General features: G+C 42.4%; 1 protein-coding gene across 1 annotated transcript in view; it reads left to right on the forward strand.

Annotated features, from left to right (window-relative positions):
• The first annotated feature begins 8 nt into the window (after positions 1-8).
• Positions 9-26,809, forward strand: part of Ppat (phosphoribosyl pyrophosphate amidotransferase) — a 40,546-nt gene continuing 13,745 nt past the window's right edge. The window contains exons 1-6 of the mRNA XM_055629207.1: positions 9-282; positions 18,924-18,990; positions 19,787-19,993; positions 24,746-24,858; positions 24,960-25,105; positions 26,548-26,620. Of these exons, the coding sequence (XP_055485182.1) occupies positions 155-282; positions 18,924-18,990; positions 19,787-19,993; positions 24,746-24,858; positions 24,960-25,105; positions 26,548-26,620 (734 nt within the window). The 5' untranslated portion in view covers positions 9-154. The remainder of the gene's footprint in view (positions 283-18,923; positions 18,991-19,786; positions 19,994-24,745; positions 24,859-24,959; positions 25,106-26,547; positions 26,621-26,809) is intronic.

The raw sequence follows: 26,809 nt of genomic DNA on the forward strand, positions 1-26,809 counted from the left end.
GTGCGCCGTCGCAGTAGAGAGGGTCTAGCTCGAGGGGAAGGAGGAGGCAGTCTGTAGCGTGAGGTTCTCGGGCGTGCTACGGCTGAGCGGACAGCTGGTTGGTGCTTAGGCTACGCCGCGGCCGCAGGTCCCTCCACGTGCTCTCGGCGGCGCCATGGAACTGGAGGAATTGGGGATCCGTGAGGAATGCGGCGTGTTCGGGTGCATCGCTTCTGGAGAGTGGCCCACGCAGCTAGACGTGCCGCATGTGATCACTCTGGGACTCGTGGGGCTGCAGCACCGGTAAAGCAACAGGATGAGGGGTGGGGGTGGAGTGGCAAGTATTTGCACAGCTCCGCGCCAGCCGCTTCCCAGCTTTGGCGTGCTATGGAGACCGCAGAACTAGGAGGGTGGGTCCGGACTCGGAGGCTGGATCTCGCGAATCAGAACCAGTACCCGCGCAGGGCTTTGACCAAGTGGGGGTGGGGTACACCTTGCCAGCCTAGACATTAACCTAGCCTGTCGCATTCCTTCCTCCCTAATGCTCTTTACTGGTTAACTCCAAGAATGTGCATCTTTCCCGCGGATTTGTTAGGCTGGAGTTTGCTCACGCTAGCCCGGTTGGGAAGGAATTGTTCAGATCTCCTTGACCCTAGAACTGTTTTTGAGATGAGCTTCTGTAGGGTGGTGGTTGGTGAAGGTCCTGCAACGCTTGAAGGTTTTGGGGTGGGGGGTGATTGTTTTGTTTGTTTTTGCCCGTGGCCTCTGGCTTGCGGAGCTTTGTTTGCAAGGGCAGAGCTATTGAGCAGATTGTCAGCCTGAAAGCAGTTACATGTTTGGGGAAAGTTTGAAAGTTGTTCTAGCTATGGGAACTTGGGGAATCTACTGTTCAGACCCAGGGAAACAGGACTAGTTCTTATTTAAAGTGAGTTGCAGTATAGTAGATTTCATATACATTAACATAGTGAAGGTTGGTAAATGAAAACAGTAAGAGCCTTAAAGGGGAAGAGAGTAGTAGTGTTTGATGTCAAGATACACATTGACTTGGGAAAACTGGGAGATGACTTTGAGGTAAACAAAACCCAGCCCACCTTTGCTTCCATAATCTGTTTCTTACCGCTTGATTTAACTGGCAGTTGGTATAAATCTGTTGAAGGAAATAATACAGACTAGGGTTTTGCCCATCTCCCGAAGCTATCACAGAGCTTTATAAGGCTGTACAGTGCAACAACTACTAGAACAGAGCTGGGCTTAGCGGCAATGCCTGGCTGGTTGCTGTTTCCTTGCCAAACCAAAGGTAGGAGTAGCTTTTTGCAAAGCTCCAAATCTTTGAGTTTGAGCTTCGCATTCTGGAGACTCCTTGTTTATTAAAAAGCATCTGGGGTGAATCAACACACACAAATTTTATCTTGAGTAAGTCTATCTTGAGTAATTATGGGGTGACCTGTAATAGAGTTCTCATTTTAAAAATTTACAAACTGAGGTTGAATTTATGTAGTTAGAAATACACACCTATGTAGCAACAATTCGCGAAGAAGGAAGGGTTTGTGGGATGATTTGGAGGGTGGAAGGGACGGGGGAAATTATGTACTCTATAAATATGTTTTAGGAAATGTGCTCTGATAGAACACTTGGCCTAGATTGGTGGGAGCCCTAGGTTCAAGCCTTAGTTTAAAAAAAAAAAAAAGTGTTCAGAAGACTATGTATATAATCCAAAAGAGAAATTTAAATGTGATTATGTCATCCTGAAGAGCAGTGGTCTATCCTTTTAGGGTTTTTGTTTGTTTGTTTGTTTGTTTTGTCTCCCTGTGTAGCCTTGGATGTCCTGCATTCTCTTTGTAGACAAGGCTGTCTTTGAAGTCACCTATCCATCTGCCTCAGCCTCCCAGAGTGCTTACCACCCTGGGCTTTTAGTTGTTACTTTGACTATCCCTTTATGAACAGTGGGAGTGGATCTAGAGAATTTTACAGAACAGATTAAAGTAACTCCACCACACACCTTTAATCCCAGTAGAGGCAGGCAGATCTTTGTGAGTTCAAGGCCATTCTGGTTTACAAACAAAAAAAAGTGACTCTATACTTTCCTTCACTGTTTACATTTTGGTCAGTTACTCAGAAAGTTCTCCTCATATCTCATTTGTCTTCCTCTTTCTTTAAATGTGCACCTGAAGAGAAAGAATCTTTTTAAAATGTTGTTTTGAAAGAGGAGTGTATATGTGTATGTGTAGGGGACTCTATGTGCTGTTTTTCAAGAGGGAGAGGGGAACAAGTTCCCAGGCCATCCCGAGCTACAGTGAGACCCTGTCTTAATAAATAAATAGACCACAGCTTGATTCCTAGTCACACGCCTCTATGTTATTATGCTTCCTATAGTTGCTTTTACATGAGAGAATAAGAGATTAGATAATGTCAGAGCAATAAAGATAAACTGTGTTGGTATCAATGGCTTGTATTATATAGTGGGGTATACAAGTACTGCCAAACAGCACAACTCGTCTACCAAAAGAGAGAGGCAGGTATGGCTAAAGGGTGGCTGTTTAAACTAAGCAAGCCTTTGTTAGGAGACTAGTGTTGAAAATAGGACTGTGGTATTTCTTTTCCTTCTGAACAGCAGTGATGAGCTAGTTTTTGGGGGACAAACATTCTGGAAAACGACTTATGATTTCCTTGAATAAGAATGACATTTAGGTTTACCTAGTTCTCGGTATAACTCTTAGACAATGCAAAATTTTAAAATAGAGAAACGTCTCTACCATTTCGTAGAATTGTTTTTAATTTGAGAACCTGTAGAACGATGCCCTTAAGTTTAGAAGGTATAATAATTGCCTGTTACCCAAACAGTAGGTTAGGGCCAAAGAAGATTAAGAATATATTTTGAGGATGGTGTGCTCAAGACTGCACAGGGGCTTCACATTGGCTAAGTACAGAGTGTGACACAGTTCCACACCCAGCCCAAGAACTAATGAGTGTAGATTGAACATGGGAGTACTAAAACCTGAAACCTAGAAAGGTGATCACAGGATTATAAACAGTTTCTTCATGAGAGGGGCAGTTTAGAGCTGGGTGGCGTGGCACACGTCTTTAGGCCCAGCACTTGTGAGGCAGAGGCAGGTAGATCTCTGAGTTGAAGGACAGCCAAGGCTACGCAGAGAAATGCTGTCTTGGAACCTCCACCCCCACCCCCACCTCCAAAAAGAAGCAAAAATATGTAAGGTGGGTGTGGTGGTACACACCTTGAATCCCAATACCTGGAAGAAGCAGGCTGTCTGACTCGTCTGCAGGACAGCTATAGCTACACAGAGAAACACTGTCTCAGAGAACCAGCCCCCTAAAAAATACAAAGTACCTAGCCTATTTTGTTATGGTAACATAAAATAGATGAATTTTTTTTTTAAGTTAGGATATGAGCATTCCTTGTGTTGGTGAGTTATCATGTCCCCAGAACAGGAATTAAAAACCAGACAGATACTTGTATACTTCGACCTTTGTGAAAGTTACCTGATGAGGTCCTGTTGGAAGAAACATTCTGCAGACTCTTCCAGTTCTGTTAAGCTTTGAGGAAACTGGTCTGTCATGACCTCAGGAGTTTTCTTGATAGATGATAGTATTTCTGCAAAGAGTAAATACTACCACCAGAAATGCACTCAGGAGGGAGTGTCATTCAGACAGCCTCTATGGGAAGTCCTTGCAGGCCTCTTCCTGAAGTATGTTGAACACAGTAGGAGGTTACTAGAGAGCTTTTTTGGGGAGTACCAAATTAAGGCTGGTGGTGTTAACCATCAAGGTGACACAGCAGCTTAGTCCTGGGCAATCCTCACAACTTCGGGATCTGTTTTGAGATTTAGTTGGTTCAGAATGATGTTTATATGCTGTTAAGCCAGCAGCAGTCTCTCTCATGACGTATTCGCTGTAGATTAAAGGTGGGACTCTAACTCATTTGAGCTACATTTTATAAATTAAAAAAAAAAAATGGTAATATAAGATTGTCACCTCACTTTAGTTAAGAGAGTTGGGAAGAGTAGGGGCAGGGTTTTACCTTTCCTCTACTCTTAATACTGTTATATGCCACTTAAGCACAGGACTGTGTGTTCCAAGAACTGCGTCGTCAGGCCATTTTGTTGCTATGCACATCATAGCTTAGTGTACAAGCTTATTCAGTACAGGCCAATCACTCAACAAGGTATCTTGATTCAATCTAGAGACTTGGTAAACATTAGTGCAGGAGGCTGCCGCCAGGGTAACACAGCATGGTTTAACGTCACGGGAGCCTTTTTATAAACAGCAGTGCACTAAATGCATTAAAATAATGATGAAAAGTACAGTCCAGCAAACACAGAAAGCAGCAACAGGCTGTCTGTTACTGTTATCATCATTGAGTGATATGCATGCTCACGTGATTGTGCTGTGCTTTCAGGTGACTGGCGGTGTGGCTTTCTTTTCACCAACGTGATTGAATGTCCAGTGGTTTTGTCCGGTGGTGCTGTATGGTGGAGGTCACTGAGTGACAGTTTCTAGCTCCTTTGTTATTTTACAGGATCTCTCTATTATATACCATCCATCTCCTGACGATGTCAGGCAGCACAGGGCTGCACTGGACTGTGTTGAGCTCCTGCTGTGTACGAGGCACCTTGATGAGTGGGGGACCACAGGTCAGATGTGACTTCTGCCCTCACAGAAGTGTGTAACTCACTAGTTCAGAAGCAGCAGCTTTTCCAGGCCCCAGTTTGCTCCACGTTTTCTGTAATGATCATACCTCCCTAACTTGTAGGGACTAAACTCTTACATATAACCTGTCGTATGACTATCCCACACTAGGGTATGCACTCAATAGAGGTGCATACAGCTGTTCATTGTCAGACATGCAATTACCCAAAATGGCCTCAATCTGGAAAAAAAAATTGGAATATTAGTAGTGGAATGGAGTGGGGGAAGTGATGGGCTGTACATAGACCATTCCGGAGTAGTAAAAGAAAAATTCTTAACAGAAGCACAAGTAGGGATGGATTCAAACACTGCTGCATGAGAAGAACTTGACATTAGTTCACAGTAAGGGGGGAAAAACACAAATCTTAAGCTATATGGTAGATTGCTTAGTGGTAGTCTTTATGGGATGGAGTTAAAGGGTAGCAGGTTTGTAGGGGACTATATTCTTTGTTTTGTTGCTCTCGAGTTTCGTTTTTGTTTTTAAGTACTTTTGCTATGTAGCCCAGGCTGGCCTTGAACTTGTGATCCATCTGCTTTAGCCTCCTGAGTACTGGCCTAGTAATAGCTATATATTGACTTGAGTGATGGTCACATGAGTGTGCTGTCAATTAGGAGCAGAGAGCGACTAGAACTCAGCTTTTCTGAAATTCAGGCCTGTGCGCGTTCCTGTATATAGTCAGCCATCTGTCTACATGCATTCTGTATCCATGGTTGCAACCCATAAATACTGGTGGAAGTATTTTTTCTTAACTATCTGTACTAAAGAGTGAAGACTTTTTTGTTATTGTTCTTTAAATAATACAGTGGGACATTTCATAGCAGTTACACTGTATTAGATATCAGCAATCAAGAAATGGCTTAAAATGTACAGGAGGATATGTGGCTTTTATACAAATATTTTGCCTTTTTATATAAAGAACCTGAGTGTCTGCATACTTGGGTTTTCTATTTCGGTTTCTCTGTGTATCCTTGGCTATCCTGTAGACCAGGCTGCCTCTCTGCTTGCCTCTTCCTCCCTGATTGCTGGGATTAAAGGCGTGTACCACCATGCCCAGCTCATATTTGGGTTTTTCTATATTGCATCAAACTACCATTTTTAGTATCTGGTTGGCTCACATTTTTGCTTTTTGAAACAGTGTCTCTATCCCTGGCTGGCCTGGAACTCTGCCTCTCACTGCAGTCTTCCCTCATCCTCCCAAGTACTGGGTTTACAAGGAAATGAGTTGTAACATCTCGATTGCTGGTCATTTGGGATTTTAATTTGCATAATTCTAAAAAGGCTTCAGAGTTTGGCTTATCTTCATAATTACTAAGCAGCATATCCATTATTACCTACCTTTGGAGAAAACCAAACTTTACAGCTTATTTGTGGGGCCTTTTCCCGTTATGTAGTGTAATTTAAAGGGGTGTGGTTATTGCACAGTTACCTGACTGGGAATGTGTCCAGTTACTTTTGAGAGTTTCTCTTTTAATGAGCTGTGAGCTAATTCCCCAGCATTTTTTTTTTTTTTTTTTTTTTACTCAAATAGTTCACAAACAATGTATTTAGTCTAATTTGTCAGGGACAGGGCTAAATATCTCCGTTATCAGAAAAAAGCAACAGAAGTTTTTCACAGAAAAAAAAAAAAACCTTGGCATTTCTCAGGCTCTTACTGTCTCACAGCTTTTCTCTTGTTGCCTACAATTCCTTGGCTTTTGGAATGACCTTCAGATAATTCTTAAACAAACATAAAATCAGTATGTGATACCTTGTGGTATGTGTTAGTTTTCAAGTATATCAAAGTAGGAATATTTGAGTGATTAGAAAAACTAACAATGTGTTGAAGAATGAGAATTTTGGTCAGGGCAAAGAAAGAAATTGAAATTAGAAATGTATTTTTTAAAATGATTATTCAGTTGAATAAATAATGGTGTATGGATTTTATTTTTAGGAGAATTTTTTTGATAACTTAAATAAAAAGATAGGTTGCATTTTGGAGTCATGTAGGGCCACTAAGTAAGATACAATTTATTGCCTCTCACCTCTTTGAGACAGGGTCTCCTATGTAGCCTCGGTTGGCCTGAAACTTCCTTTGTTGACCAGCTGGTCTCTGTAGAGGAATGTTAATTCAGAACATGGCTTTTCTGGCAAGAGATCACATCCAGAGATCTTCTAGGTCCATGTGAAACGTCTATGTGTATACAAACATAGCTTTAATCTAAGGAGACAGGCAAGCAGATCTGAATTCAAGGCCAGCCTGGTACAGAGCAAATTTCAGGATTTCAGGTAAAGAAAAGCTTAGATCCAGGCTTGGTAGTACACACGTGCCTTTAAACCCAACAATGAAGGCAAAGTTAATTTCTAGAAGGAAGCATCCTGTTTGAAAGTGACGACTAATTGAATGGCAGAAACAGTGAATCAGAGAAAGACTCGATGGAATAGGATACGCCCAGCTCTCATGAGAAGGGAGAAGAAAAGGAAACTGCTTAAGGAGCAATGAAAAAGGTAGTTTTACCGGGACAGTAATAGATGTGTTGCAGGTGAAGACCGAATGAGCCAGAGAATGAGAAGGAGTGAAGAAATTAGAGCCGATTACTAAAGTTAGTGGAAGGCCAAACAGAGAAACTCAGAGGTTGAGAGAAAAGCCAGATTGAATAAGTTTGTTGGAATAGGAGTTTGAGGTAGAACAGCTGAGTTAAACCAGCCAGTCCAGAGCTCAGAAAGAACAAGAAAAGGCGATATTATTAAGCATTAAGTCAAAGAAGCTGAAAACGTTTTAGGCCTATGTTATTAATGGCCTCTGAGACAACTGAAATGGGCAGATGAAAGTTCTTTTACAGGCCTCCAACAACTCAGTCATGCACCTGCCTCTGTCTGCCTCCTGAGTGCTGATAATAAAAGCATATGCTATCCACACCCTGCAATTCTCATTTTTTTTAGTAATTACACTGTAAAATTGACATGAATACTGAATCATTACCCCTAGAGAATATACAGAGTTAGATTCCTGCAAGCCTCTGGTTATGATATTTTTTGGCCATTCATCAGTATGTAACTCTTGTGCATTTCTGCTTAATGTAATAGATTCATTTACATTGACTTCACTGCCAGTTGCGTAAGTCATGCCTGAGCGAAGGTTATCTGATATCCTTTCTCTCTTGGGTTCCACAACCCAAGAGAAGCTCTAGCTAGCATGGCAGCACTGCACTTGCGACATTGCTCACGGAAAAGTCACCACCAGTTGTACAAAGACGTGGGAAAACGTACTGGTGCATACCATCTGGGTGGCAGCGAGATGTATCAGAAGTCCAAAGTCATTCCTTAGCTACATAGGGAGTTAGAGGCAAGTCTGCGCTCTAGGAGACCCTGTGGAAACAGACAATTAGAGCCTGTACGCTGGAAAATGTACCTACTGTTCAAGTGTTAATGAAGTAACCTTCCCATGAGAGCATAGCTTGTAAACAACATTGGTTTCTCAAGTATATTTCAACTTTTTTATTAATGTTTTTCCAGCTTAGGTTCATGGCATTTGAATTTTTTATTCTCCTAATAATACTCCTGGAAAGACGAATATTTGAGGAAGGAATTCTCTGGTGCGTGTGTATGTGGGTGTTCATTTTTCAGTGTGAGAATAAAATCATCAAAGCTGGAAAGAAAACAACTCTTGTTTACACTATGATAGCTAAAATAAAGGCAAGGTGTTGGTGTCTCCTGACTTTAACTGGAAATGCCTGTGGTAGGATACTGCAGATATCCTCGCTACCCTTTGCATAGCAAATGTCCCTTGAAGACAGACACCTCAAGGGCTGGTGGGCCTATTGCAAAATGTGGTAAGCACTCAGTGGAAAAATTTAAGTTTAGAATTTGCTTACATCTAACAGCTCAAATGAGAAAGAAAATGTGATTATTCTGGGATGCTTTAATGAAAGCAATTCCTGGCGGTTTATCTTCGTAAACTAGTAAGTGGGCTTAACAAATTCTAGTGGATAGCAGCCAAAGGGGGCAGGAGAAGAAGAGTTACTCAGCAAAGCTTGGTAATGAGTCCTCATCTGAAAATCTGCTTAGTTTTAGTGCCAAATAATTTCCAGGCCTCATGGAAATTTGAACATTTGTTTAAATTACTGTAGCTGGGTAGACCTTTAAAGACTGTAGTGGAAAGGTAAAATTTCGTCACTGGAAAGCATTTATACCCCAGGGAACTGAAAACCGGTTCAGCCTAAACTCAGGTACTTGCGGTGGATAAACAGTGTGCAAATTCCTTTATAAAAATTTATTTCTGTTGCCGTAAGACCTAGCAGCTCCACTCCATAGCCCCTGAAAGAATGAATGGGAAGCAGGAACCCAGACTTTTGTGTAGTCTTGTTCATAACAGCTCAAAATAGCTAAAAGGCAGATGAAAGGTGAATAGCTTTGCAGAATGTGACACAGACTTAATCCTACACCAGACCTGAACCTGAGGACAAGCTAAATGAAGTAAGAGATAAAGTCGTGTGTAATGCCACATACATGAATGATCACATTGATGAAAACAGCGTAGAGCATTGGTTACCACATAGTAAGAATAGGGAGTTCGTCCTTAATGGATACAGATCTTTCAGATAGATGATAAATTCCAGAGATAGAGCGGACATGCTGTATTTCAGTGTGAATGTGTACTCATAAGACCTAAAACAACTCAAATATCCATCAACCAATGAATGGAAAAATAATATGTCCGTAAAACAATATTATCCAGCCACAAAACAAAATTCAGATACTGATCTCGCTGTGGCATGCATGAAATTTGAAAACATGATTATAGGTAAAAGAAGCCAGGCACAAGAGACCACATAGAATACCATTTATGTGACATTTCCAGAACAACAGGATCTGTAGGGTTGCTAGGGACATTAGTGAAATGTCTACTAATGGATACAGGGTTTCTTTGAGGGCTGGTGGGGATGTTCTAAAATTAGGTACTTGTGATTGGTATCACTTTGGATGTATGAAATGTTCTGGGAGAGTAACAACAGATATGCCCTCTGCTGGCCATCTCAGTGCTGATTTTAATTAGAAGTTAATTTCTGCTTAGTACAGCCCAGAGTTTTAGGGTTAGCCTCACATGAACAGCACGGCCTTTCACTTGTGATTTTTAGGTGGAAGACCTGAGTGACCTTCTAACGGGATTCATCTTGCTCATGCCGAACCTATGTAATGTGTATGATCCAATCTGAATCGACCCATGACTGCCCTTTGGATAGCCATGGCTCGAAAGAACCCAGATACTAAGGTATTCCAACCTTATAAATGGCAGCCAAATCAAGGCAGTTTGTTTCCTTAGAAGAGACAGGTAGATGGTTGACAACTGTTTCTCTTTTGTCAGTCCTTTTTTTTTTTTCCTTTGTCAACTTCCTGATTCTTTTGATTCTCACTTGCATATGCTTCAAACCCAGGAAGAAAACAAAACATTTATTTAGACAAAGAAATGTAGTTTTCACAGGCCATTCCATTTTACTTCCTGTAACAGGAGTCTGGGGTGAGGGGGGTTCATGATACTTGCTAGTGGCTGGTTTCTCTCATGACATAGTCATGTGTTTTAAGTAATTATTTAGAATTGGCCAATTATTCTTCTCTGAGTGAAATCAAATTGGTGCTTGTGTGCTATGCTTCTTGATTGTCTGCTGGCCATATCTCTGAGCATGGTAACCCCCTTACTGTGATTCCCAACAATAGCTGTGCTTGGTGACTCTTAAGGTAAGCGCTAAACTGACCTTCCTAATGCTGCAACCCTTTAATACAGTCCCTCATGTTGTGGTAAACTCCAACCAAAAAAAATATTTTTGTTGCTGCTTTATAACTATTATTTTGCTACTGTTATGAATCGTAATGTAAATATTTTTGGAGCTAGAGGTTTGTCAAAGGGGTCACAGCCCACAGGTTGAGAACCACTGTGCTATCAAAATCCAGGAGCTTGAACTTAAGGAATTAATTTAATTGACAGTCCAGGAGGGACTGCAGCCCTAGCTCCAATGATAAAAGCGAACTTTATGACTTACACTTGAAGAAAGAGAAACGTGTGGGGGGTGGGGGAATTAATCTAGCAGAAAGGTAAGGATGAACTTTTCTATCAGAATTAATGTCAATATGTCATAACTCTGGTTACGAAATTAACCAGGCAAGCATTCTAATACTGAACTCTAACCCTAGTTCTAAAGACACTTAGTTTTTTTTCCATGGGATTTCTTTTTTCTTGTTAAGTTAAAGAGTGGAATCTGGCCAGGCGTGGTGACGCACACCTGGTGGGCAGAGGCTGGTGGTTCTCTGTGAGTTCAAGGCCAGCCTGGTCTACAAAGCAAGTCCCAGACAGCTAGGACTGTTACACAGAGAACCTTGTCTTGGAAAACGAAAACAAACAGAAAAGAGCGGAGTATGGTTTTCAACTACTGACAGTGCCCTCCAAAACCTGTCAAGCACGGAACATCTTTTCTTAAACCAGAGAAAAAGTTGTCAAATTCATTGACTTAGTTTGTAAGCCAACATTGGCCTTTTTGCTTTCAAGGCCATAGGGAGCTTTCTCCTGTAGTCCTGTGGTTTGAGCACAAGAGGTGGGCCACCAGGTGGGAAGCTGGCTCTCTTCCCACCTCCTGTTCCTTACTGTAGGCCAGTGTATTAGCATCATCCAGAGGACTGTGAACACAGTCCCCTGGTCTCAGTGTTTCTGGTGGTGGAGGCCAATAGTCTACATTTTAATAAGCTCTCAGGTGATGCTGTTGAATCTGCAGTTTAAGAACAACAGCCAACAGACCTTTAGTTTGTTTTGGTTAATTTCCTCTTACGTTCACGTATTTTGTGAATATGGGTGTTGTGAAGCAACATTTCACATGCTACATCTTTTTTTAAGATTTCTTTATTTTATGCATATGAATGCTCTGTTTTCACACACACACCAGAAGAGAAAATCAGATTCCATTACAGATGGTCGTGAGCCACCATGTGGTTGCTGGGAATTGAAATCAGGACCTCTGGAAGAGCAGTCAGTGCTCCTAACCACTGAGCCATCTCTCCAGCCCCCACATACTACATCTTAATTAGCATCTTATGTTTATGTGAAACCCATCATGAAGGTCTCCCCTCTCAAGACCTCATCTAAACATGATTATTCTCTGAATCTGTTCTTACAAATACCATCACTTTGGGAGTTAGGGCTTCAGTATATGAATTTTCTGGGAGCTGGGGAGGCATAATTTAGTTTATTTCAAGCAATACCCTACAGTAACATCTTCTTTTGTCTTAGACTTGAAAACAGTATTACTTTGCCTATGTTAGGACTTTGTTTTACATTTGAAGAGCTGTCTTCTGAGTTATTACTTACTGAGTCATCTTCAGTGAGTTCTCCAGCAGCAACTGTAGGAACATTAAAGAGATGCATTATTTTATTTTTTATTCCCTTTCAGAATTTCACCTTAAAGTCACTAACACTCTGATTACTCACCTTTAAGCATCATTTGCCTTAGGTTGCTGTGGGCATTGATTATATCTGCATTTCTAAGGCTTCTCATGCAGTTTCTACCTCCCTCTCTGCCGTGACATCACTGCGCCGCCCTGGGAAACTTTATCAGTAGACATCTTACATTTTTATTTGTAATGGTAGTAGCTGCCTGTAGCTAAGAACCTATGTGTTTTTTTTCGACTTCCATGAAAGTTTCAGTCTTAACTGCTATTCCTTCCTGACTTCTTTAGATACAAACAGGGCTGCTTCATTTAAACCACAATAAAATGTTTAGAAAAGTGCATTGTAGAGGTCTTCAGGACCACCTTGCCCCATCCTCCCATTTTAGGCTAACGTCTGTACTGGCTGCTTCCCAATTCCATCCGCAGAGACTGACTTAGGACTCAGAGTCTGACTCCTGGTCCAGAACTTACTCAGTTCAGTTCATGTTACCTGGCTGTGCCCACTTATCTCTGTCCTTGGAACAACATTTATTTTAAAAAGACTTCATGATATTCCACAGAAGACCTTACCCACCACCAAGGATTTTGTGAGTGCCGTTTTACATTTATTTACTATTTTATGCAGTTGGTGTGAAAAGTTCTGTGGTCTGCGATTCCATATTGGCTTTTTCAAACTTTATCTATTTTAAGATTTGTTCCGAAAATCCAAGTTTCATTTTTTCTCCCTTTGTAATTATTCTTTTTATTTATTTATACATACATACATACATACATACATACATACATACATACATACATACATACATAGTATAACATGTTTTGGAGAACAAATAACGCATTAAATCTACTTCATTATCAATTCAGCAACTAGTTTATTAACTAACACTTAAGGGATTCACCTGATAGGTCACAGAAATGAGCTAAGTGGTGTGCATTGTCCTGGCAACCTTAATTCACTCCACGGAGTGTAAAAACGGAAGGAAGACACAGCTTCCCTGGAGTTGTCCTCTGACCTCCACGATGAGTATCGTGACACACGCTCTCTTACCCACCCCCTTGTAGTGTATGTGCAAAATAATAACTTAAACAAATAACATTCGGTGAAACCCATTTGACTCCAATCGTATCCGTCTTAGGCAGCTGGGCCCCTTTATGATGTGACGGCATGTTGAGAGCACTCTTCTTCCATTTCTGTATGTGCATGTTGTGTGGTGTGTGCTCCATCTTGGAATTCATGCCCTTTTCGTCGTTCTGTTTTGTTATTTCTGGAAAATAGCATTCGACTCTGAAAATTTCCATATTCCTAGTCATGCCCAGGTCTCGAGCTGTTTTTAAAATGTTGTGTTCATGTTTTAGATTTCTGTGCTTTGTTCTGCACTGTGTCCGGTCTCTTTCTGTTCCAGTGTTTTGAAGCCTGTTATCAATTTGCTCAACTGTCCTTTAATTTCTCACTGTTCCTTTTAGTTGCTGTTGCATGGTTTTTCTGACCAGATGCCTATGAGAGCCTGGACTTCTGGTACAGTCCCCTGTTTTCCTCCTTCGTTTGCTGCTGTTGGAATAAAAATTGAATTATTAGGGGCTTCCATTGTTGCCGTACAGATATCTGAATCAGCTGGAGATTGAAGAACGCACATGGGATGCATAATCGGACAAAACCCATGAGCAGATACAGTATTATTAAGTTACTTTCTCCATAGGTGATGGGTTAGCAAGTATTAGCTTAGCTTTTCTCTTAAGTCACAGAAATGAGCGAGCTTCAGTAAGAAGTTGAAATTAGTTAAAATACATGACTTCACTGTGGGTTTACTTTTATTTACTTTTTTTTTTTTGAGACAGGGTTTCTCTGTAGCCTTGGCTGTCCTGGACTCACTCTGCAGACCAGGCTGGCCTGGAACTCACAGAGATCTACCTGCCTCAGCCTCCCTCATTGCTGGGGTTAAAGGCGTGCCCCACCACTTCTGGCTCAAAAAAGCCAGTATTTCTAGGAAACCCTTGCATTTTATTACAAAAATCGTATGACTTAAAGGTAACAAATTTTCAGTATAGATTGGTTAAAAAGGAGAAATTATTAATCCTAAGTCTCTGTGAAGTTAAAAAAAAATCTATTTTTATTGAATTTAGAAGGCAGCCTTTTCTAAGCTAGAAGTTTCTTTACATTTTGTCCTGTTCTATACCTAGTTCTCTGTGTCTGATGCAAAAGATCAGCAGTAAGATTCCTGCGGTAGCTTCTGTGTATTCTGGTGGCACTGACTGTGTGCTTGGAAGGGAGGCTGATTTCTCCCTGCTGGACTAAGGGAAGAATTGGATTGGTGTAACTGATAGTGCCTGTAGATTTGGACACATCCTCTATAACACAGTGGTACGATCTGGCTCAAATAGTAAGCCGTGTGCCTAAGGGCTGACAAGACGGCACAGTGGGTAAAGACACTTGCCACCAAGCCTGAGGACCTCCCTGGCCCTCCAGACCCACAGGGTAGAAGCAGAGAACCAATGTCACCACATTCAAACTTTCAATATTAAAACTGTCCATTTCAAATCATGTTTCGCAATTAATTGAGGCTAAGTTCCAAGTAAGAAATGGTCCAGATTTAGATGCAAAATTCTAAGACCTAAAATATAGATTGAATTCTACATTTTAGAAGCAAGTGGAACATGGCAATGCCCACAGATCACTTACCAGCTAAGCTTGACTAGGGCTCAGTAAAGAAAGATAGATTTTTCTCTTTATTATTTAGTTTTATGATCACAGGAAAGGGGCTGGCGCAAACAATCAATGGAGTGAGGAAAAACTCTTATGCCTACAGCTTTGGAGGCTGTGTTTTCCTTACGTTGACCATTTGTAGTATGTATTATAAAGTTGCACAGAATCCCCTGTCCTAGAGCTTTTAAGGTGGAACCCTTACTGTTCATGGTACATTTCTATAAAGCAAAGAGAGACAAAGGAGTGGAATCCTGGCCATTGTAGGAATACTGTTCAGACTGATCTCAGTTATGAGAACGTGAGGCTTGTGTGAGTTGTCCTTGATGTGAGTGAATGTAAAGATGTTGCACACTGCTGGTAATGAGGTCAGGGGTAGAGTTAGGAACTAGAGTTCAATTCCTAGCTCTGCAAAAGAGCAAAGAAGGAGAAGAGGGAAAAAAGGAAGGAATTACCACTTGAACACCATTGTAAACAGGTGCATCTGATCTTCTAGAGTTTAACTGAGAAAGGACTAGAGGTGTGAGCAAGGGTGTAGCTCGGTGGCAGCACTTGCCCAAGCAAGGCCAAGGTCACTCTTTCCTCAGAACTACATAAGGAGGGGGTGGTAGATTTAAAAAAATTTTTTTTCTTCTTTTTCTTAAAAATTGAAACAGAAACAAACAGGTGGTGAGGGCTGCTGACACTAGGTAAAAGGGAAAAGAGGGAATGTCATAGCAGCACTGTAGAGATGATAGATACCAGATACTATTCCATTCTGGTTCACCAAGTTCTCTTACTGGATCTCTAGCCATAAAGCCTGGCTCTGCAGGCAGATGCTTGTCCACATTAAGAGATGGTGGCGTGGTACACTGAGAACAGGAAATGAGCTTATTTACAGTTTTGACCAAAGCTAGGGAGAAATCTCTGACCTTGCCTGTAGCAGTGACTAGATTGAAAAGATGAAATAAACATATGTAGATCTTCTTTGGCTGAGAAGGTGGGTGTATTCTGGTGTCCAGGCTCTTGGAGGCAGCCTGTTTTCATTCCTACCACTCAATTTTCTTGGAGGAACCCTAATTCTCAGGGTCTCCATTACACAATTTTAGTGTTTTTGTTTCATTTCCGTCTTGTTTGGAGCTATGTGAAAAACAGCAGCCGGACAGCATCTTCTGGTATTTTTACCTTTTGCTAAAATTAAATCCTAAAGTATCTTTGAGACCTATCCATATTTCAGAGCCACAGCAGCCCAACTCTACTTGATACAGCATTTTAGTGACATTTTAGTGTGTTTTTGCTTTGCTTGGGATGTAAGAAATTCATACCTTGTGCAAAATGATAAGTTAGAATTTTTTTTTAATCTTGATAATTTACGCTATATTTACTACACATACTCAGAAATTGTAAATGAAGTGAGAAACGAAAGAATGGTGTTTTCTTTTTATCTTCGGTGATCTCTGGGGTGGTACTTGAGCTCAGGGTTGCGGGGTACCTGCTGCTGCCATCCTCCTCCTTCCTCTGTTGTGTGGAGGGTTCATACTGCAGGATTGCATCCAAATCATGGAAGAACTTCATAGTTCTAAAGCTGTCTCCTGCGTTGTGGGCCTGCTTAACTGTCCTGTTTCATACTTGAGAATTTTATACTTTGCCCTGCATACTCTGTATACTGTAGTGATTGCAGTCTTTTAGCGATGTAAATAAACATTCCTTTATTTCTTGGTGTACCCTAAAGTTGTTTTCATAGATGTCTTTCTGCCCAGGCAGTAATAGCTTTAAACCTCCTCAGACCAGTGCTTTCTAGTTCCATTCCCCATGTTGAAAGTGACCTGGAAACTATTCCCTATTTCTAGCTAACGTTTTGTTTCCTAGGAAACCAGAGGGCTGGTAAGCTCCTAAGAGCTTGAAAGGATGTAGTTTAACTGGTTCACGCTGCCTAAGGGAGTAATTGAGGATTGGCCAACTAAGTAGGTTTGGTGGACCTAAATGGTTGCTAATCGTCCTCATTTGGGCTTTAGGGAAAAATTACCCTTGGGACAAAGGAAATGAAAACTATTTTGTGTGTGTGTGTGTGTATTTCTTTTCTTATATAATTTTTGTCTCATTAATATTATTGATTTTTAAAAATTACTTGGAAATGGTTTATAGTTAATATTTATAGATATGCATTTAAAAAACATTATCTTGTTTGGAGTATCAGTCTCAGAAAAGACCCCTTTACCCAGATTTTTTGGTTCTGTTACTCTCCTTGTGGAGCTCCTGTTCCCTCCAGGTCTTCCTATGTTCCCCTTCTTTCATAAGATTTCCTGCACTCTGCCCAAAGTTTGGCTGTGAATCTCAGCATATATTTTGATACACTACTGGGTAGAGTCTTTCAGAGGCCCCCTGTGATAGGATCCTGTCCTGTTCCCTGTTTTCTCCCTCTTTTGGTGTCCATCTTGTTTGCCTTTCTGAATGAAGATTGAGCATCTTACCCAGAGTCCTCCTTAGGTGTAGAGATTTTAGTATGTTTATCTTATATTATATGGCTAATATCCACTTAATAAGTGAGAATATACCATGTGTGTCTTTCTGCTTCTGGAATACCTCACTCAGGATGATCTTTTCTAAATTCCACTATTTGCCTGAAAATTTTTGATTTCTTTGTTTTTAATTGCTGAGTAGTATTCCATTGTGTAAATGTACCACAATATCTGTATCCATTCCTCAACTGAGGGACATCTGGGTTGTTTCCAGGTACTGGCTATTACAAATAAAGCTGCTACGAACATGGTTGAACACATGTCCTTGTTGTGTACTTGAGCATCTTTTGGATATGTGCCTAGGAGTGGTATAGCTGGATCTTGAGGTAGCATTATTCCTAATTGTCTGAGAAAGCGCCAGATTGATTCCCAAAGTGATTGTACAAGTTTACCTTCCTACTAGCAATGGAGTAAGGTTCCTTTTTCTTCTACATCTTCTCCAGCTCATGTTGTCACTTCAGTTTTTGATCTTAGCCATTCTGATGGGTGTAAAGTGAAATCTCAGGGTCGTTTTGATTTGAACTTCCCTGATGACTGAGGATGTTGAGCATTTCTTTAAGTGTTTCTCTGCCATGCATGGAGATAACTTAGAGCCCCTGCACAGAAGTAGCCCATGGCAGTTCAGTGTCCAACAGGGTTCTCCAATAATAGGAACAGGGACTGTCTCTGACATGAACTCATGGGCTGGCTCTTTGATCACCTACACCTGAGGGCCGAGCAGCCTTACCAATCCATAGAGGAGTCAAAGAAGTAAGTCTTGATGAGACCTGATAGACTAGAATCAGATGGAAGGGGAGGAGGGCTTCCCCTATCAGTGGACTGGGAGAGGGGCACAGGAGAAGAAGAGGGAGGGAGGGTGGGGTGGGGTTGGGAGGGGATGGGGATGGGGCCTACAGCTGAGATACAAAGTGAGTAAACTGTAATTAATAAAAATAAAATAAAAATTTGAATTATTAAAAAAAAGTATTATATTTTAGGCTGAATTGATAGCTCAGTGGTTAAAAGCACTTGTTCTTGCAAGGAGAGGATGCAGATTTCTCCCAGCATCCATGTAGCAGCTCACAAATTTCTGTAACTCCAGTTCCAGAGGATCTGACACCTCTTCTGGGAGAACCGGTCACCCATGTGGTGTGCAAACATACATGCAGACAAAACATCCATACACTTAGTGGGTTTTTTTTTTTTAAAGCATTGCATTTTGCCTGAGATTTATAGCTAATAATAACTTGAAGGGCATTGTTTCATGCTGGGGGTGATGGTGCATGCCTTTAATCATAGTATTATGGAGGCAGAGGCAGAGACGGGCAGATCTCTCTTGAGTTTGGTACAACCTCAGTCCTGCACATTTGATCCGTTACTTAATCTTCTTTCCATTTCTTTATGAATCATGATCGTAGTACCTACCCCCTGGCACTGTTGTGAAAGCCAGATTGGATCATTTCCATAAACACGGAATGGTGAAGCCTGGCATAGCAGGTACAGTTAGAACACTATCACGTTAGAGTCCAGAGAGGAGAGGCCAGTGTCAGCAGCATTCTCAGTGTGGTGAGACTCAGCTAATGGGCTTTTTTGGGAAAGGTGTTCTACAGGAAGCTAGGCTGGTTTAACAGCTGATACATTTATTTGTTCACAGGGGTCAGGAGAGTGCTGGTATTGTAACCAGTGATGGGAGTTCAGTGCCTACATTCAAGGTGCATAAGGTAGGTTTGCACATCAAAAACAATGATGTTAGAGAGACCTGTTGCTCCCTGGTTGTTAATATGTGGGGTGGAGGCCAGGCATGGTGGTGCACATCTTTAATGCCAGGACTTGGGATGCAGAAGCAGGTGGATCTGAGTTTGAGGCTACTTTGGTGTACAAAGTAAGACTCTTTCTAAATAAAGAAATATGTTTGGGGGTATAAATAAATTTGCAACTAGAAGCAATACTCTTGGGTCAGTCGACTTACTTCTAACTTTGTCCCCTCATAGGATCTGTTTCTTTCCTGGCAATCTTTTGCTAGTCTGGCTCATATAAGCCAGGAGATCATCTGTTTACATACTTTTAAGATGCCTTGATTTTTTTTTTAATGCCAATTTTAGTTCATATTTGAGAGATTGCATTGCCTAGTAATAAAATCTTACTGCTACCTGTCATTTGCTAATGAAGAATGTCATAAGATAGAAATGCTTCAGTGTTGTGGCAATCCTAAACTCCACTAAAGTGCTCACTTCAAAATGAGTTTAATGTGAATTCAGCTGGACAGTGGCGGTGCATGCCTTTAATCCCAGCACTCAGCAGGCAGGCAGATCCCTGACGTCCAGGATAGCCAAAGCTAACCAGAGAAATCCTGTCTCAGCCCACCCCCCCAAAAAAGTAAATTCATTCAAATACTGGAGCAAAATGACAGTGCGTGAAATATCCATCTCATTTGGGTCGCCTGAGCAGAGTCTTGTTGCTAGCAATATACCAGTTTCTCTTTTCTCCTAAGACCCCCTTTTGCTTTGACTTTTCAAGGGAATGGGTCTTGTAAATCATGTTTTCACTGAGGACAATTTGAAGAAATTGTACGTCTCAAATCTTGGGATTGGACATACGAGGTACGCCACTACAGGAAAATGTGAACTGGAAAACTGCCAGCCATTCGTTGTGGAAACTCTTCATGGGAAAATAGCCGTGGCACACAATGGTGAACTGGTGAATGCAGCTCGGTTAAGGAAAAAGGTAAGTTGTTTCTTAACAGCTCCTTCTGTGTTGTGATGGTGAAAGGAAGTTGAAGTTTGGCAAAGGGCATCTTCTGGTTATTGCCACTTATTACCTCTGTGCAAGAAGTCATTGCATCAGAACTGCCTGGCATGCCTACTCTAAACCCAGATTCTTGTACTCCCTAGGTGATTGGACGCAGGGCCACCTGGTGCTGTGCTTTGGACTGTTGGTTTATGGTTGCTGTCAGCAGCCGGAAGAGTCACTGTAAACATCTTATAACTCTGTTCCTATGCTTAGGTTGTGAGAGAGAAAAAACCAAGCTATTGTTCCCTATGGCCAAATTCAGCACAGCATATCCCTGACCCATGTGGGGTTTTCTTAGACCAACCAGTTGGTATCCCATAGTTCTGTTCTGCTGTGCCAGGTCCCCTGTGTCAGCATTCCATAAGAGATGCCTACTCCAGTTTTAGGCCCCAAACACTTAGGGTCTTCAAGCTATAAATTGATTTCCCATATTCCCATCTTGATTTTAGTAGCACAGAGGCTCACAGAATGCGGGAAAATGCTTAATTTATATGTGTTGATATAAGGGACATTATGAAGGCTCTGAAACAGGTAAAGAGACAGGTATAGCAGGATTTGGGGGAGGAGGCATGAGGACACCACTAAGCCATCTAGAAGCTCCATGAAGCCAGTCCTGTTGGTTTTATGGCGACATGCCTGCTAAATTATTGGCCTTCGGTGGTCATCTCAACCTTTGGCACCTGTTCCCTCATTGGATGTTTGGTCTAAGGCCGAATGGTTTCCATGGTTCCTAAAGCTGTCAAGGAACATCTAGCCACCAGTCCTATCCTTATCATATTATTGTACAAAATACACTTAACTGAGTGTTTCAGACAGGATTGTGTGCCACAAAAGATTAGGCTGAAATCAATATGCACTTGGCTTTTTGGCTCTCCATATCTCTCAAGTGTAGATTTAAAAAAAAAAATTAGAGTAGAAAGTAGAAAACATTGTCTGTTCTGAACATGAATAGCATTCTTCCTTATTATTCCCTAAATAACCTGTCAGTGTTTTACATTGTGTTGGTTACTATATGAAATTAAGAGGTGGTGATGGTGATTTCTAAGTCAGCCAGAGCTACACAGAGAAACCCTGTCTTGGGAGAAAAGACTGTAAAGGGAATTTTAAGTGGCTGTGTTGGTGTGAGGTTCTCGGGGTTGAGCCTTTCATGTGCTAGCCAAGCACTATGCCGCTTATCCTTAGCCCCATACCAATTTTTATTAGGGACATAAGCATTGCAGAGTGTGGTTTGGCAAGAGTCTAGAACTATTCTCCCATAGGTATCAAGGGCAGTGGTGTGGAAGAAAGTGGAGCGCAGATTCCATATTCTTTATCTAAAACGCTTAGGTGAGAGGCCTTTCAGATTTAGTAGTATTTGCGTGTACATTATGAGATGCCTTAGGGATGACACCAAGTCAACATGAAACTTACATGTCATGACACAAATTAAACACATTGGCTAAATAAAACTGTTTTGTGCTTTTTTGCGGGGTGGTGGTGGAGGGTTTAAGGACAATGTTTCTCTGTGTGACCTTGGCTGTTCTGGATTTCATTTATAGACCAGGCTGCCCTCGAGCTTACAGAGATGCGCCTGCCCCTACCTCCATGAATGCTGGGATTACAGGCTTGCGTTACCACGCCTGGGGTTTCTCTGCTCTAGCCACATAAAAATACGAAGATGCAAAGCGCAGCTCCCTTAGTGTCAACAGTTCTGAGCCTGTGGTGTCACCGCCCCCCGCAGTTAGTGTTGCCATGCTGGGCTTTACATGCCAGTGGCCCAGCGTCTAGTGTTACAGCCCTGAGCTTGAGGTGTTGGGTAGCCGGAGTGAGCCGGTGACTTTTGGCAGCCTTTTGGAACCCTTCCAGCACTCAGATTACAGCTTCTCCACAGCTGTTGCTGTCCACGGTTCTCTGCCGTCTCTCACCTTCCCAGTCCTTTCCATAGTTCCTTTTATTTCATTTTGTGTGTATGTATGTGGGCCTGAGTGTGTGTTTTGTGTGCTGTGTACATGATGGTGTCTCTGGAGACCAGAAGAGTGCATCAGATCCCTGGCTACTGGAGTTGTAGATGGTTTTGAACTGATATGTTGGTGTTGGGAATTGAACCTGAGTACTTTGGAAAGTACAGGTACTTACAACTACTGAGCCGTCTCTCCAGCCTCTCCCACAGTTCTTTATGCCTCTCTGAAATCTTCTGTAGCCTGTGATCCTGACCACTGCCCTTGAACCTTCTTCTAACTGTTCTTGGGTGTCCCTGGGATAAGGAGCTCAAGGGACCAACTGTTCTTCATACAACCAACTCGGCCTGCTGGACCCGTAATGAAAGGTCCTAAGTAGACAGCAAAGCTAATCCAATGAACTCACTAATCAAATTGGTGGCTGTGCCGTAGCACAGGAGCAGTGCACAGGAAGGAAGTCTCCCAGACAGATGGCCAGAGGGGGAGAGGACTATCTGACAGGGTCCGGAGAGGCTGTCCCTGAGGGGCTGATGACAACTGTGATGAGGACTGGGGGTTATCTGGATGGCTGCAGGCCGCGGATACAGGCTAGATTGTATAAAGGCTATCTGAAGCTCTCCTGGCATAGTAACTTTTGAGGGTTCTTGGCAGTGAAAGGCACACACCCCCACACACTGAAATAAGTCTTGAGGGTGTTCACTGTTGGTCTGGGCCTCCCCTGCAGTTGTCCTGACCCATTTATTTGGCAGCTGTCCGGAGTTCTTTCTAAAAACGATGAAACCCGAAGTTGTGGCTGTCACCTTTCCCCAGGAAACACCAGGCACTGTGTATCAGGTGACACCAGCAGTGTTCCTCACAGCCCTGCCGTATCTGGGGGCCAGCAAGATAGCAGTAGCAGCTCTGTAGGCGACTTCTGGCTTCTGTCTCTGCTCCTGGGTAACTGCTGTGCTGGCCAGGCTCAGGAAGGATCTGACAGCTGCCAGTCATGGAGCTGAAGGTCTAGTTCCGTACAGTTTCCTTTATCTAAAGAAGTAGGTAATTGGAAGCAATCACAGTGGTCTTCTGTGAAGTTACTGTTGTTAGTGTTAAAAGCCAGCCAAGTGGCCTCAGTGAGGGCTGGGGACTCTAGGCCCTTTGGAGCCATCTTGGAACTTAAAAAATTCTGTTTGGATTAGGAAATACTCTATAGTCTGGAAGCATAAGAAGGCATGTGAAGGGCTGGAAAGATGGCTCAGTGGTTATGAAAACTGTTCTGCTCTTTCAGGGGTCCCGAGTTCAATTCCCAGGAACCACACATACTAGATGCCCTCTCCTGGCATGTAGGTATACATGCAAATGAGCACTCAAATACATACAATAAGTAAATCTTTAAAAAAATGAAAGAAGGCATGTGAAGACAATGGAATATGAACTTGAAAATGACAAATATGAGAGACTTAAAAGCTGGAAACAATCACAGGCGTCTAGAGTGCGGGAGCAGGGGCAGAGTGCTTACTCAGGCAGCCTGTCCACTTCTGCTGTTTGGAGCTTCCTTTGTTAATGTTGCCCAGGCTCTGTCTGTGCGTGATCATTTCATCTTTTTGTTGCTAATTACATGGCATCTTAATATTCCTGGTATGGCGGGACTGTCTTGGACCCGCCAGCAATATAAATAGTGACGAGAAGGCTTATTAATATTTAAAAGCTTAGGCCATTAGCTGGGCAGACTCTCAGTTAGCTCATCTACCTTATCCTGACTATTCTAGCCCACAACCTACCATATGGCTCGTTCACCTGTGCTCAGCCCCAATACCTGTCTGTTCCCGTGTCCCTGGTGAATCTCCCGCTTCTCGTCTTCTCCCATCAGTCCGTTCTCTGCCCAGGAGACCTGCCTTCCACTTCCTGCTCAGATGTTGGCTGTCAGCTCTTCACTAAAGCCAATTAGACATAAATGTAGATTGCCTTATGCAGATGAGGAGGGAACAAACATTTAAGTTCAGGTTAGTGATAGTGTGCATACATGTGCAAAGACATGCACGCTTTGTTTAGCATTTTTAGAGCTGATGTCTCATAGGATAACTAGTTGCAGAAATTGAATGGTAGTGAATTGGTGATCTCAAATATCTAGAACCCAGGCTTCATGGCTGCTATGTCTTTCTGTTTTCTATTGTAGCTTTGGTCATCTCCAGCTGCCCTTTTGTGCCCTCTTAGTGGGCAGTGGCACTGTGGTGACTATAATACACATTTCTGTCCACAAATTAAGAAAATGACTTCTAAAGTTTAGACAATCACAAAAATCTTAATATGAAGTGAATTATAAAATCTTACTGCTTAGAAATAATCAACACCGAGAATTCAATTCTGAACACTGTGACATTTAGTCATTTAAAAATGTTGACTCCTATCTTCTCAGTGGCCAGAACTGTGGCTCTTCATTTATGCCAGCGAACTCCAGTTTGAGAGTCGTTGATGCAGTCTGCTGCTCTTAAGGAAGGAAGGTACCCTAACCGTCAGGATTGTGGAGGGTAGAAAGGGCCACAGTTCAAGCCCTTTGCAAGTGTGCTCATCCTCAGACTTGGGTTTTGCTTTATGTCTGCTAAAGCACTTTTTTCCTGCTTAGCTTTGGAGACCATTGCTGCCAGCAGTAGTCCCTGCTGTGAGTTTCCATGTACGGTTAGTGCTGTGTCGGGCTCGGAACTTGGTCTGTAGAGTGCCTGCTCCCTATTCATGTGCACTAATGCTCTAATGGTGAGACTTCTCTCTCCCGCAGCTTCTGCGGCATGGTATTGGGCTTTCCACATCCTCCGATAGTGAAATGATTACCCAGTTACTCGCATATACCCCTCCTCAGGAACAAGATGATACCCCAGACTGGGTGGCAAGGTAATTGTCTAAACTGGCCTATGCTGGCAGCTCCGGCTGTGAGAGCTGTGCTTGTGTGTGTTTACAGCCAGAGTGATTCATTTAGTTACTTGTCGTTCCAGAATTAAGAACCTAATGAAGGAAGCACCCACAGCATACTCTCTGCTCATAATGCACAGGGATGTCATTTACGCAGTGCGGGACCCGTACGGAAATCGTCCTCTGTGCATTGGTCGTCTTATTCCAGTTTCTGATATCAATGACAAAGGTAAGGAGCTTCAGAAGGCGTCCCTTTTCTGCTCCCAAGTGTGCGGTTACGGGAAGCTTATTTTCCCCTCCAGTTTATCTAAGTGTGTACATGTGTACATGCTGTGTATATGCGTGTGCTCCTGTGCTGGTTATGGCGGTCAGAAGAGGGCGTCTGGTGTTGTCCCCTGTCACACTCTACTTATTCCCATGTAGCAGGGTTTTTCCGGAACTTGAAGATTGCTGGAAGCGTAGCCTCAGCTGGGGTTGCAGGTATGTGCAGGATGCCAGGTTATTAACGTGGGTGCTAGGATCTGAACTCTGGTGACTTTGCAGCCAGCACTTCTGGGGTTTTGAAGCGTGTGCACGGGGCGGAGATGTACACACGTATGTGTGCATGCAGGTATGCTTGCATCGGTGTGTGGGTAGAGGCCAGAGGACAACTAAAGTCACATTCTTCTGTTGCTTCCTACCTTCCTTTTTGAGCCAGGGTCTCACTGAAACAGAAGCTCACAGTTTTTAGCTCGAGGGGCTGGCCAGTGAGTCATGTGGCTCTTCCCCCAGCGCTGGGGTTACAGGTGATTAACGTAACGCCATGCCTAGCTTTTAGCTGGTTGCTGGGATTCACACTCAGGTCCCTCCTGTTTGCCTATCAGGCACTTTACTCTGAACCCTCTGGCTAGGTATGGTCTTAGGTTTTAAGGACATTTCCGTAGCTGTGTCTGACCTTCAGTTCATTTAATACTGTGGTCCTATTTCTCTTGTTCAAGTCTTTTGTCTAACCTTTTTATTTTTGTAGTAATTTTTTCTTTATGACCTACGTATCGTTTTCCAACCATGATATAATGTTAGGAGGAATCTTTTGATTATTTCTCTTCTATTAATTAAGTCATGTTGCACCACCTGCTTTTAATGTGATACTAGTAGCTGCTTTTACCTATTTGGTGTTTACCTGTTCTATTAAGAAAGCCTCTTTTTTGTTTGGTTGTTTGGTTTGTTTTGCTTTTTTTGAGAGATGGTTTCTCTGTGTAGCCTTGGCTGTCCTGGATTTGCTTTGTAGACCAGGCTGGACTCCAACTGACAGAGATGTGCCTGTCTCTGTCTCCCCGAGTGCTGGGATCACAGGCTTGTGCCGCTGATGAAAAACCCTTTTTTTTTTTTTTTTTTTTTAACTATTTTACGCCCTGTGTTTGATGGTGCGTGAATGTCTGGGAGTCCATCCTCCTGCCTCATGTCTTCCAGGGATCAAACTCAGGTAGTCGACTTGGCAGAAAGCACCTTTATCCAGTGAGTCGTCTCACTGGCCTAAAAGCCTCCTCAAAAACAAAGGTTCCGGTGGTGTAACTCATTACTGCAGTGATTGCCTCGTTTGTGCAAGGCTCCTGATGCCATGCAAAAAAAGCAAACACAAAACAAAGAGTTCCTCGAACCTATTTACTAAGTTGATTGTCTTATGACTTACAGAGAAAAAGTCTTCAGAAACTGAAGGATGGGTGGTGTCTTCAGAGTCTTGCAGCTTTTTATCTATTGGTGCAAGGTAAGTTGTATCCTAGTCATTGTTTTAATTTTTCCTACGTTTATGGGGAGATTTTGTGCCAAATTTGACGACTTATGCCTGTAGTCTTAGCATTCAAAAAGTCTCAGGCAGCAAGGTTATGAGTTTAAACGAATCTGAGTTACACACACACACACACACACACACACACACACACACACACACACACAC

Source organism: Psammomys obesus, unplaced genomic scaffold (assembly GCF_907164565.1).
Source record: "Psammomys obesus unplaced genomic scaffold, mPsaObe1.curated_primary_1811, whole genome shotgun sequence".
Lineage (NCBI taxonomy): Eukaryota > Metazoa > Chordata > Mammalia > Rodentia > Muridae > Psammomys > Psammomys obesus.